At 46.1% G+C, this 13,747-nt stretch overlaps 1 protein-coding gene across 2 annotated transcripts in view; it reads right to left on the bottom strand.

Moving 5' to 3' along the window:
• Positions 1-3,771: 3,771 nt before the first annotated feature.
• Positions 3,772-13,747, bottom strand: part of CLPB (ClpB family mitochondrial disaggregase) — a 136,379-nt gene continuing 126,403 nt past the window's right edge. The window contains exons 12-16 of one of the 2 annotated variants that reach the window (XM_019744405.3): positions 7,925-8,081; positions 7,054-7,127; positions 6,771-6,890; positions 6,505-6,609; positions 3,772-6,108 (exon numbers count right to left, since the gene is read on the bottom strand). In XM_019744405.3, the coding sequence (XP_019599964.1) occupies positions 5,860-6,108; positions 6,505-6,609; positions 6,771-6,890; positions 7,054-7,127; positions 7,925-8,081 (705 nt within the window). In that variant the 3' untranslated portion in view covers positions 3,772-5,859. The remainder of the gene's footprint in view (positions 6,109-6,504; positions 6,610-6,770; positions 6,891-7,053; positions 7,128-7,924; positions 8,082-13,747) is intronic. The other variant, XM_074335827.2, reaches the window with a different exon arrangement.

The raw sequence follows: 13,747 nt of genomic DNA, 5'->3' as shown, positions 1-13,747 counted from the left end.
CTGCACAATACAATTAAAGGGTCTTTTAAAAACACAAATATGGTCATTACATTCTCTTAGCATACCATTCAAGGTACTATGAAATCAGAAAATTTGCCTCTTTAGCTCAATTTTCCACTTTCTCTTCTCCATATCCACATAATCTACACTCCAGTCAGACTCCCCTTTCCTTCCTCTCATAATTGTAGCAAGGGCTATGTTGACGGTAGCTAAATGGACTTATTCTCTAGTTTGCACACTATCAAGTGGGATTGTAGTGACTGACAGCAGTAGTAACTCCTGTCTCCTGAAAGCCTAGATCCAGAAAACAACAGCTCCACAGAGCTTCACCTCTGGACACTGTAGGGTAACATGACTTTAGTTAATTGTATTTAATTACAAAAAAATGCTGAGTCGAATTAGGTTTGCATTGAATTATAAATTAAGAATTGACATTTTAATATTGTCATCCTTTCCAAGAACCTAGTATGTCTTTTTATTTGTCAGATCTTGTTTTAAGCCCTTCAATATGATTTTCTTTTCTTGTTAAATTTATTAAGTGTTATATAATTTTGAATAGGCAACACATTAATATGATTCAACATTTAAAAGTGTAAATATGAATATAGTGAATTTTATTTTCCATTGCTTCCCCCTCTCTCTACCCCATTCTCCTCTTCTGGAGGTATTTTATGTATATATATAAACAACTATATACACCTATGTGTTGCAATTATGAAATACTTTCCCTGTTACTGTTTCTAGTTGATTATTGCTAGAATAGAAAAAACTTGATTTTTTGTAAATTTGTCTAATTTATTTCAATCCTCACCAGATTTCCTTATTAATGCTAATAGGTTTTACTACAGCTTCGTGGATTTCTTAAATACAGTCATATATCCGCAATACAAGATAATTATTATTTTCCAATATTTATATCCATTATTAAGTTTTCTTGCTAAATGCTTTCACCTAAATTTTTAAAGCAATGTTGAATCTTGTCTTATTTCAGACTTTAATAGAAATAGCTTTAGCATTTACAATTAAAAATATTTGCTATTGGTTCTTGATGCATAATTTCCTTTTACTTAGTTATCAAATCATATTCAAAACTGTAACATTCTATCAAATGCTTTTTCAGCATATACTAATAAAATTTATCGCTTTTCATTTAAAAAACTTTACTTTGAAATAATTTTATTTACAGAAAAGTTGCAAAAACAATACAGAGTTCCTGTGTATATACCTTTACTCAGATTTTCCAGATGTTAGTACTTTACTTTCGTTTCACCATTCTGTGTGTATATATATATGTGTATGTATACATATATATGTATCTGTGCATGCTGTATATATAATTTAAAGTTTTCTGAGACATTTGCAAATTGTCTTTGCCTTTAATTTCTAAATACTTCATTGTATATTTTAAAAAAACAAGGACATTCTTTTACCTAATATTATCAAAATAAGAAAATTAACATTAGTAATAGTCTATAATCATTTAATAATCTTCAAATTCTTGATGTAGTGGATTACATTGGATTTCCTGATACTGAGGCTTGGATAGCCAAAATAAACCGTATGTGACCACAGTGTACAATTTTATTTTATTTGGAATTTGTGCATTTATAGTCAGTCATAGGTGAGATTAGGCTATCAGGTTTGCGTATTAATAGTACACTGGCCTTTAAAAAATCAATTGAGTATCTTTTAATCTTTTCCCATGGTCTGAAGCAGTTTATAGAATAATTAAAAATTACAGGCCAGTGAGCTGCACCCTCTACAGTTAGATTGAGAACAATGGCTCAACCTGGAGCTGGGCTGCCGTGAGCAGCCAGCAGCCCGTGGGGAGCGTGAGTGGCCGGCAGCCAGCGTGAGTGGCCGGCAGCCAGTGTGAGTGGCCGGCAGCTGGCAAGAGCTGCCGTGAGCTGCTGTGAGCGGCCGACCGGCGACCAACCGCATCAGCCAGGGGGAGCACAAGGCTCATAATACCACCAGAATGGGCCATGGAGCTGTGTCCTACACAACTTGACTGAGAAACGACTGCTTGACTTGGAGTTGGGGGTGGGGGAGGCGGCGGGGGGGAAAAAATTACAACTCTTCTATTTTTTTGGGCTGAGTGATAGTCACAGTGGTGTTTGTTCATTTTGTGATAATTCACTGAACTATATACTTATGATTTGTGCACTTTTCCATATATAGATCAATAAAAAAATTTAAATAAAAGAATACAATCTTCTAAAAGGATAAATTTTTAATCATCGTTCCAATTTCTTCTTTGGTAATTTATCTATTCCTTATCGTTTTTTTTTTTGCTCTTTTCCTTTTATTAGGCTAAGAAGGTTTTATCTGTTATTAGTATTTTCAAAGAATCATTTTTCTATTTATGCTTTTTTCTTTTAGTTTCCTACTTTATTAACTTTATTAGTCCATTTCCTATTTTCTTATGGCTTAAATGTGTTTTTTATTTCTAAATTTCTATAATACTCACTATGAATCTTTGAGTTTTTCTTTTGAACAATACAGGTGTTACGTTTTCATTTCCAAGTTCAGCCTTATGCATTCCAACAAACTCAACAAGGTACCTGAGTCTTGCTTTGCCCCATTTGCTCAAGGGTTCAACCCTGGCAGGCCCTCCTGCCTAGCCACAAGCACATGACAAATAAATATGTGCTCAGGGAACAAATTAACAGTGCCCTGTCCTGGAACTTACTGTGAACATCTGTGCCACAGGGCCCACCATTCATCCCAATACCTGGACAGTCACCATGTACTGGCACTGAGCCAGGTTCCATGAATAGGGCAGAACTAAACAACTGGGTATCTGTCCTCTTGGAGCTTACATTCTAGTAACAAAAACAGACATAGAACAAGTAATGCAAGTATTACTTGTATTACCTAGTATTGCTTAGGATGTATAGAAGTATGGTCCAATATCACCTAGAAGGTCTAGCTCAGAATCCCTAGAAGTGATACTTAAGTTCCTCAGAATCTGAGAGTCCTCTACCCTCTTTTCAGAAAGGTAGCTATTGAGTTTTCTTGTACAAAAGTTATCTGGTTTTGGGGTGATTGGTTAGCTCAGTTGGTTAGAGCATGGAGCTAATAACACCAAGGTTGCCGGTTTGATCCCCGCATGGGCCACTGTGAGCTGCAACCTCCTTAAAAAAAAAAAAAAAAGGTATTTGGTTTTGAGTTATATGCCTGCTGCTCTTGGCCAGTTAATTGAACCAAAGGACTGACAGCCAGGCCAAAGAACTTTATCCAATAGGAATGCTCCACACAGGATGGTCACTACTGACTTAATTAGAGCCTCTAAGATAAATCTGTGTAAGAGTAAAAGAAAAAACAGGTAACAGGAGAGACAAAGCAGGAAAGGAACAGTAATCATAATGGCAGTCACAAATCCTATGGTATTGGATTAGAACTGCAGGTATCGTCAACAAGAACTCATGGTTTTTGATAATATACAGATGGAGAGACATAATAATAAATTCCGATGTATGTGATATGTTAACATACATACATATATTTCCTAGCTCTGTGCTGAAAGGGCCGAGAAACAATGACAGTCCAGTAGCAATGAACACACCGAGTGCCCAGATCTTGTTTTCTAAGTACCATTCTCAAATAAAAGGAACCAGGTGCTGTTTGGACAAATGGCTCATGTCAGGGCTGGGACAGGAAAAACATGTGAGCTTGGAACATCTTGTGGTGCCAGAAAGTAAGGAAGTGCTACCAAAAAAAAAAAAAAAAAAAAGATGGGGGAAATACTGAAAGAACAAAGGAGCCAAATTGAAAGAGTTCCCAATGGCCAAATCTAGGGCAAAAGGAGCAACAAAATAAACTCTATTAGTACCAGATTATAACTCGTAGAAGAAAACAAATATCTATTAATTTATACTGATATAAATTATTGAATAAATAAATGGGAGGAAAAGAGACAGGTCTTCCTTACAGAATACCAATGAATAAATATAGATGGAATAAGGAAACAGAGAGTTATCATTAGGCAAATAGAACAGTAATACTTGCTTAAGTAAGAACCATTGGAGGACGCTAAAATCCATGAGCAAAATTCTAAGGGTATATAAGACATTTATACAACTTCCAAGTATCTCCCCATAAGATTCTTAGTAATTTCAAAGGCGAAATTTATAATTTGATAGTGGAGAAACCTGACACATACCATCTCAGCCATGTGATCAAAGTTAACTTTATCCCCTGCTACGAGGCACTGAGAAGGGCACAGCATCACTTCTGGGGTAGTCACACCAAAAATGCAGAGCCTCAATCTAATCATGTAAAAACAGTAGACAAACCCAAAGTGAGGGACATTCCACAGAATAACCAGCCTGGACATTTCAAGTGTCAAGGTCATGATAGGCAAAGAAAGATGGTGGAACTGTCACAGGTGGAGGGAGATGAAAGAAACAAGACTACAAAATGCAATGCGAATCCTAGGTTAGATCCTGGACCAGAAAAAGAACATCAATGGAACAACTGGCCAAATTTGAATGTCTAGTCCTACAAACAGATTAGTTTGTAGGACTATTAATTTCCTGATTATAATAATTATACCATGGTTTTGTAAGATGTTAATATTAGAAGCTAGGCGAAGGATATATGGGAACTCTCCTATTTTTGCAACTTTCTGTAAGTCTAAAATTATTTCAAGACAAGAACAAAAAAAATAGCAGCTACTGAAGTAGGGGAAAGCAGACACAGCTCCCGGAGGGACGAGCTGGTGATTGCTGACACCTGCGGGAGCCTGCGCCCTGGAGCCTGCTGACTGCCTTATACCCACCATATTGTTATGACATTCTTCCATCACCCAATGGGCTTTGAATCCTGCCCCATCTTCTGTTTCCTGAAAGAGATGAGCTAACACCAAAGGAGGGTTCCCAAATGGCCCTGCAGGGGGAAGGCGATGAGGTGATCATCCATGGTAGGGGCTACTGCAGACGCTGCCCAAGGACACACAAGATCTTGCTGTGACTTCCTAAGCTGAGGCTGAAACATGGATACAGCATGGGGGAGCTGCTTATTCTAGGCTAACTTAGCTGGGACAGTACAGACAGGGCTGAGGCAGCCTTCATGGCCACCGAGCTCTCCCCCTACACCTCCCTACAGCTACGCTGTCAGTCCCCTGAAGGAGGCCCCAGAGAGCTAAGCTGGCTCGGTCATTTGGTACTGTCCAGTCCCAGAGTAGGCTGGCGGTAGTGACCCAGTCAGCCTTCCTCCCAGAGGTGTCCTATGCTGGCCTAGTTCCAAGGCTGGGGAAATCTGGTCCGGCCTGAGCTCAGACATGGGGTGAGGAGGAACAGTAGCTATGATATGGCAGTGCAAAGTGGAAGGGTTCTATGGATTCCTTCCCCTGGGAATTTTTGGGCATAGGAAAGAGGTAGCTACAGCCTAACCTGCAGAATCTGTGCCTAGGCCTCTGCACTCTTTCCCCACTCTCCGTGGAGACATTCTGGAGACTCAGTTGCATGAGGGCCAGCACAGGGTGGCAGGTCACAGTCTGGTCCCTGTCTTCTTCCAGCCAGATCTGTTCTTAGCTGCCATAGTTCTGAGCTTCAGGGAACACGATAATGTTCCAGAGACTATGGGGCACGAGGATCATGCTGAAGGACAGACATAAGGGACCTCCCTCTTAGAGACTCGTTAGCAAGTTTTAGACCCACAATGAAGGGGCCAGGGGAGGACAAAATTCCTGCTCTGGACTTTGAAGCTAAGGAAGGGTTTTGCAGGGGCTGCGAGGAGGCAAGAGGCCTGAGGCTGGGTGGAGAGGAGCGAGCAGTATGAGGGGAAGGTCGGTCAGTTGCCATGCCACAGCCGAGGGGCCTTTATTGGAGGCTGAGGGCACGTATATGCAGGTAGCTAGAGGGTGTGGCACACCTTCTCAGGGTGGAGTGGTGCCCGGATGTCCAGTTTGTGGGTTTTGCTGTCCTTATCAATGATCTCCAGCCGCAGCTTGGGTGGACGCTTCTCAGCCTGCGGTGAGGGCAGCTCAGGGCTCTTGAGTAGCTGCTTGTCCGAATCCTCCACAGTGATGCGCAGAGTACAGCCCCCTGGCAGCAGGTCCTGCTCATAGGCAGCTGCCAGCTGGTTTACCACACGGCGCTCTACCTGCAGATGGCAAGTGAAGCGGGCGTCACTGCCAAGGCCTGGGCCAGCCTGTGGCCTGAGCTTGGAGGCCAGGCTCTGTCACTTACTGCTGGGACAAGTACTTACACTGAGCTTCAGTTTTCTCATCTGCAAAGGACTAATCACACACAACTTGCACGACTGTGCAAATGACTCAATGATGTCAGTTTCTGACGTTCCCAACTCAGTTTCCCATCTGGAAGGGGTTCATTCTCGGTTACCCTCTGGAAAGGGGCTTGACTTGGTCATCTTGTGTTTTTGGTTCTCAAGGGGCATCTGCTCTGGGTATGAACAATTCCAGACTGGGAGCCCAGGGGCTGGGTGTGGGGGCACCGGGCAGGAGCGTGTGGAGGCGCCTCACTTGTCTCCTGTGCTCACCTCATGCTTGATGGAACGGGCCCCATAGTGCACATTGTAGCCGTCGACCAACACGTCTGCCACCTCGCGGTCCCAGAGCAGCGTGATGTTGTGCCTTTGCTTGGCCTGAGAAAGGTTAGACAGGAGTGTGCCTGCATGTGGCTCAGTGCTTCCCATTGCTCCCCACTCATGCCTGGGCCTGGGCCAGTGAGAGACTGTGTGCCCCAGGGCCCCTGACCCCACACCACCGTGGTCCATCCCCACCCACGGGCAGTCCCCGCTCTTACTCGCTTGGCCCAGAAGTTCAGTTCCTTGTTGACTAGCTGGATGAGCTCCGAGTGGCAGAAGGGGAGGAAATAGACGATTTCATTGATTCGTCCCAGAAACTCATCCCTCCGGAAGTGAGCCTGCGGGGCCAGATAAGGGGTGGGGTGAACTCAGTGACTCAGACGGGGATAAAGGCAATGACTGAACCCCAGTGGGGAAGATATGGGGACTTCTACAGCTTTAGAAAGGCTAAGGGAATCCCCTCCATCTGAGGTTCCATCAGGAAGGACAAAGACCTCTTACTTTCAGGATGGGGCGGATCACATTCTCCTTGAAGTTCTTTGAGATGGTGATCTTGTCATTCATCTGGACATCCCCTGTGGAGACAGAATCAGAAACTGCCTATTGCCACAGGGGACTGTGCGGAACGCGCCTGCCCTCTGGCCTCCATGAAAAGAGCCCTGGCCCGATGGTCTATGTGATCCCCGTCAGCACCTCAGCGTCTCTGGGCTTTGGCCTGGTCTTCTTACCTGAACAATGAGAGGACTGGATTGGGTACTTTCTGAGGCCCTTTCAGCTCTCATGTGCTATAAAACCTGGGGTTCCTTATGGTGGAAGCAGTGTCAGGGAGGGGAGAGGGGAAGGAAAGGGAGTCAGGACCAAGACTTGAGTTCTAACTTGGAAGAAGGGGGCTGGAGGGTTCAATTCCAAATGGAAAGCTGACAGAAGTGGCCTTCTCCCTGATGCACTCCTCCTTTCCAGCACTCTCCAGCCCATCTACACAGGAAGTCTCCCTGGCTGTAAAAGGCTATGTCCATCTCCATGTAATTTTTGATCAGCTGTCCCCTCACTGCACCAAAGCATCTCTGCCTGTTGAGTATGCGTCTCTTCGGGTCCCTAAGAACCTAGCTTCTTCCTGGCCCCTTACCCTGGGGTGGCTCTGTCCATTCATCTGCCTGTAAACCTCTTGTCACTTTCTTGAAGAAGTGAGGGCACGGTCTCTCTCCACTATCTGGTATGGTTCTTGGTGTCTGGTCATTGCCAGCTATGGACAAAACTGCCTACCTAGACCCTCACCAAGGCCTGGGACCCCAGTGCCATCCTTGCCCCCAGGAGATGTGCTGGTGGCCTGGGCACTTGCCCAGTTGCCAACAGTTCAGGCCATATGCCATACCAAGGTTCTCGGCGATGCGGCTGTGGTTCATCTCCAAAGCTTCCTGCCTCAGCTGCAGTGCGTGCTGTGCGATCTCGTCGCTGGCCACGTTGGAGGTCATGATGAAGATGGCATCCTTGCAATCGATGGTCTTCCCTTTTCCATCTGTCAGCCGGCCCTGGGAAAGAACAGTGACTGCATGGTCAGGGAGCTATAAGGCTGGGCACCTCTTCCAGGAGGTTTCTCCAGAACCGCTGTGCCTCTCCCACCCTTGGCAGTCAGCTGCTCGCTCTTCTGGGTTCTCTGAGCACTGTTCTCACACCTCGGCTGCACCTCAGTGCCCTAGGCTACAAATGCTCCACCTACCGAGAGTGCCTCCAGGCAAGAACGTACCTGCTGTGTGTCACCAATCAGGGCACCCAATCATCCCTGGCACCCAGAAGTCAGCCTGATTTCACATGCATCCATCCAACACACTTTCTTGGAAGCCCACTCTGGTCCGGGCTCTGTGTTGGGGCACTGGTGACTCACCGAGCCTTTGACAGGCTCCCAGTCCAGAGGAGTGACACTTAGGAAACCAGCAATGACAATTCAGTGGGCTAAGTGTTATGATAAGAAAAGCCCAGGTGGCTGTAAAAGTTTTACTGGGCCACTGTGAGGACTAGATATGGTCATACTCGAGAAAGATCCTTAGTTAACCAAGCTGTACAAATGCTCTGAACTGTCATTACTAAGCAAACACATATATTTGTTGGATCCAAATGAACTGAAACAGGTATAATCTCTGCATCTTTGTAGCTATTGTCTGGCCTGACAGAGAAGGATAAAAAGTAAGGCTCCTCCTTTAATCAACATGGGAAGTTTCCTTGGAATCTTTAGCTCTTTCTAGAAGTGACATAGAAGAAAGCATCTATACTGGAGACAGATGCACCAAGGAAAGAGAAAAGGAGCAACAGCAGACGGAAGAGACAGAAGAGTAAGAAGGAGCTCTACCCACCCAGCAAACCTCAAGGCTACCACTGCATGACAGCACTCTGCAGTCATTTAAAACAAAAGCAATGATCAGGGCCTCACTGAGAGGAACTGATGGAGTAACAACAGTGGACAGTGGACACATGGGCACTTCCATCATGGTGTCCTGTTTAGTGTTTTCCACGCACTACTGCATTGGGCCCACTAAAAGCTCCAAGAAGGCAGAGGCTGGGTCTTGTTCTCAATGGGTCCTGGAACAGTATTTGGCACATAGTAGGTATTCAGTACCTGCTTGCTGAATGCCTGAATCCTTACAACCTCTACAGAGAAACTGAGGCTCAGAGAGGTTAAGAAACTCATTCAAGGTCTCATAGCTAGAAAATATTAGAGCTGAGGCTCAAACCGTTTCACCCCAGAGCCCGTGCCCTTCCCTTTTGCACCAGGCGACTGAGGTCCTATCAACAGTGCTGGATAAATGAGGCTCCACACAATTTTCTTTCCCTAAATAAAATTTTCCGACTCAACAAGAAAACAATCCAATTAAAAAATGGGCAGAGGACCTGAACAGACAATTCTCCCAAGAAGACATACAAACAGCCAACAAATATATGAGAAAAGTGTTCAACTTCACTAGCTATTAGGGAAATGCAAATCAAAACCACAATGAGATACCTGTTAGAATGGCGATTATCAACAAGATAAGTAATAACAAGTGTTCGAGAGGCTGTGGAGAAAAAGAGACCCTCATACACTGTTGGTGGGAATGTAAATTGGTATAGTCACTATGGAAAACAGTATGGAGGTTCCTAAAAAAAATTAAGAGTAGAATTACCATATGACCCAGCAATCCTTCTTCTTGGTATCTACCCAAAAAATCTGAAAACATTTATGTACCTCTATGTTTACTGCAGCATTATTCATGGTGGCCAAGACATGGAAACAACGAAAGTGTCCTTCAATAGATGATTGGATAAAGAAGATGTGGTACATACCGTGTTTCTCCAAAAATAAGACCTAGCAGGACCATCAGCTCTAATGTGTCTTTTGGAGCAAAAATTAACATAAGACCCGGTCTTATTTTACTATAAGACCCGGTCTTACATAATATAAGACCTGGTCCTATATTAATTTTTGCTCCAGAAGATGCTTTAGAGCTGATTGTCTGGCTAGGTCTTATGTCCAGGGAAACACGGTATATACAATGGACCATTACTCTGCCACAAGAAAAGATGAAATGCTGCCATTTGCGATAACATGGATGAATCTTGAGATTATCATGCTAAGTGAAGTAAGTCTGACAAAGTTGAGAACCATATGATTTCACTCATATATGGGATATAAAACTGAAAGCAACAAACAAACAAGGCAAACAAACAAAAACTCATAGACACAGACAAGAGTGGTTACCAGAGGATAAGGGGGGGTGGTGGTAGAAGAGAGTAAAGGGGGTCAAATATATGGTGATGAAAGGAGAACTGATTTCGGGTGAACACACAATACAATATATAGATGACATATTATAGAATTGTACACTTGAAATCTATATAATTTTACTAACCAATGTCACTGCAATAAATTTAATAAAAAATTTTTTTCTCATAATTCTGCCAAATTAATTTGCATCCTTTGATCCTTACTGGAGAGAAGCAACTGGGACAGGTGTGGGAAGACGGAGACCTGCGTGGGATTTCCTCTGGGTGCAGACAAAGTACAGGTCCTGCCAGGCTGGAGAATACACTCTGGGGGATAGGTCACTGACCTCAGCCTGTCAATTCCTGCCTGCCCCAGGCTCAGCCGGTAACCAATCCTCCTCAAGCGTTTCCCTTTCTCTGTTGGTGTGACCTGACTCAAGGTCAGTCCTTGCTTCCAAAGCCACTGCAATGGCAGACCAACCCTGGCCCTCAGAGGCAACCGGGGAAGGAATGCACATTATCTAAGCACCTACTGTGTGCTGGGCATGGTACCCAGTACTTTTCAGCCTTACTTTACACTGGCCCTAGGCACAGGCCTCTCAGAAAGTGTTACTTCCAAGGAGGTCTATTCACTGGGGCCTCGTGATCCAGTTCCCAGTCACTCTTCGTCCCCGCCTTGGGGTGCGACAAGGGGATGGCAAGGGCACAAATGGATGTTCTTGAGCTTTTGCCATTAGCCTTCTGCTTACGCGTGACAATATGACAGAATCTGCTCCTTAGTGGGGACCAGGTCTGCCTGAGTGTGGCTTGCCCAAGCACGTGCATGACACTGCATATTCACAGAGCTCAGCCCTGAGGACTGAGTGCGCGCACTGCTATACCGGCCAGAGCAATAACCAGCGGCAATTTCATTCCGAGAGATCCACGCTCTGCTCATAACTGGGCCTGAGGATGGGTCCCAGGTGGGTGAGGGGAGCAGGTGCAGTGTATGACTGACCCAAGGGTGACTTCATGTCTCCTTGTCCTCTGAGTCCGTGGCAATAAAGATGTCCCAAAGAGGGAGCTGTCACTGTCCCACATCCCAGCAATGACTGGAGTGCCCACATCCTGGAGGGGGGGTGGGGTGGAGGCTGTGTGCAAAGGTTCACCCCAGGGCTCTAGGGGCTATTTTCCCACTGCTTCTATCCTTGAAGGGAGGAGCAGAGGATGCGCTTCCTGGGGGCCCGCTGCTTCCTGGGACTTCGGCTGTGTGCTGTAAGCTCTGGGGTCACCTGGGAAGTGACCAGTATTAGCCCCGCTTGGTGCTTTGGTGAGCGTATCTAGGGCTCTTGCTTTTCTGGGCCCATGCTTGGGAGAACGGGCTGGGTGGGCGTGGGGGGTTTCCCTCATGCCCCCAGACTGGATTAGGTGCCCTCACAACTCCTGGCACTTGCTACCTCACCTAGCATGGCACTCACCAAAGTGGGCCGAGCTGCTTTTTGCTGCCTGTCTCCCCGACTCACTCCTGACCACTGAGGCAGGGGCTGTTCTGTGTGTGCCCCCTCCGCCCCACACTGAACCAGCCTCTTGCTTGGCCAACTCCCCCAACTCTTTCCGGATAGGTCACAAGGCTCTGTGTCAGCCCCCTCTTCTCTGCACACTATACTCTCTAGTTGCGAGATCTCATGGCTTCCCATGGTTCCCGTCATCCTCTCTGTGCTGGGGCATTCCCAGATTTCTGCTTCCAGTACAGACCTCTCCTATGCTCCAGACCTCTCCAATTGATGAATGGCCTCTTGGACATCTCCATCGGGCTGTCCCTCAGGCATCACCTGTCAACAATTCCAAACCTCAGCTCACCTTCCTCGCCCATCTGCTGCTCAGCCTCCTGTGCTCTCTGCCTCAGCTGATTGCAGCAGCAGCCATGCAGTCACCCAGGCCAGAAACCCTCGGCCCGTCCCTCTCTCCTCCCATCCACTGAGCCCTGCACAACCTGCTGGTAGTTCTTACCCCACGGCCCAGCTTTAGAGCAGGCTTCCCCAGTTCTAGCCTGGAGTCTTCAATGGTGTTCTCGCTGCCCTCTTCTTCCTTCCATCCTCTCACCACTGCCTACAGGATCTTTATAAAGTGAAAACCTGACCATGTTTCTCTCTTGCTTAAAGTCTTTAAAGACTCCTTATGATCCACCAAATAAATCTAGGCTCCTTTGCCTTAACTGGGGCCAGGTAAAATGCCCCCATCTACCTTACCCACCTCATCTCCACCACTCTGTTCACTTCCCTCTGCAGTCGAGCCGTACTGAACAGCTGCGGTTCCTTGAATACACCTGGCTGCCTCATGCCCCTGTGCTTCTCTGCACATTAGGTGTCTGCGGCAGGCCCTTCTCCTCTCTGTTCACCTGGCAAACACTTATTCATCCATGGAAGGTGTGCTGAATTACCACGGAATGAAGTTAGTCAGCAGAGCACTTCTCCTGAGAAGTGGGAATGGGAATGGCGAGAGTAAGTAAGACAAGGTCCCTGTCCTCAAGGAGCATACATGCATAAATCTGGCTAAGTAAACCAGGAGGGCAGCTTTGGTCAATGGAACCAAGGATACAAGCATCGGAAGCTAGAGCAGGCAGGAAAGAATTATTATCAACTCCCAAAGGCAGCCGTGGAGTGCCAGCAGCAGCGGAGGGGTGGACAGGGCTTCCCGGTGGGGGTGGTAAGCATCTTCTAGGTGGGCCCAGTGGTACTGCAGTCAGCAGTTGCCTACCCTCCTCCTGGGCTAAGCAGGCCATCAGAGGTACCTCTCCAGGGACGTCAGAGGCCAAACAGGCTGCTGGACTGTCCCTTCCTGTGAATGCTTCACTGCAGATCTGCCTCTCTCTTTTGGCTCTAGCTGCACAGTAGTTATTACTTAAGCTGCAGGCTCTGGAACTGGACCGCCGAGGTTCCGACCAGTTGTATAATCAAGGGTGAATTACTCACTTTACTTCAGTTTCCACATTTGTTACATGGAGGTAGTAATAGTAACTATCACAGGTTGCTGGGAGGATTAAAGGACTTGATACTTGTAAGCTTTTTAGAATGGTGCCTGGCATATAAAGTGCAAAAATGTCAACTATTACCATGTCTCCTTTCTACCTGTCTACTAGGCAGGGAGCTCCAAGGGCAGGTTTCGGTCTGATGCACAGCTGTGTACCTGAATCCCATCAAGAGGCTGGCACAGAGCAGGAGGTCTCAGAACATGATGTGAGTAACTGAATACGTGACTTTTGAATGATTGGTCTTCATTCCTCAGCGGGGGCCTGGGGACAGGGAGTAGCTAAGGGGCTAGGAAGACAACAACAAATCTGGGGCAGGAGCAAGGATGCTGGGACAGGCGGGGAAGGTGGTGGGCAGCTATGGGGTCATTTGGTTTTGGGTCTTCCTGGTTTGGTACCTGGTGTGCTATTTGGTCCTGTACCTCATCTACTGCACTTGTGACATGGGAAGCA

The sequence above is a fragment of the Rhinolophus sinicus genome, chromosome 14 (assembly GCF_057876585.1).
Source record: "Rhinolophus sinicus isolate RSI-liver-muscle chromosome 14, RSI-T2T, whole genome shotgun sequence".
Lineage (NCBI taxonomy): Eukaryota > Metazoa > Chordata > Mammalia > Chiroptera > Rhinolophidae > Rhinolophus > Rhinolophus sinicus.
Note: the sequence above shows the minus strand (reverse complement) of the source record. Positions and strands in the feature narration are given on the sequence as shown.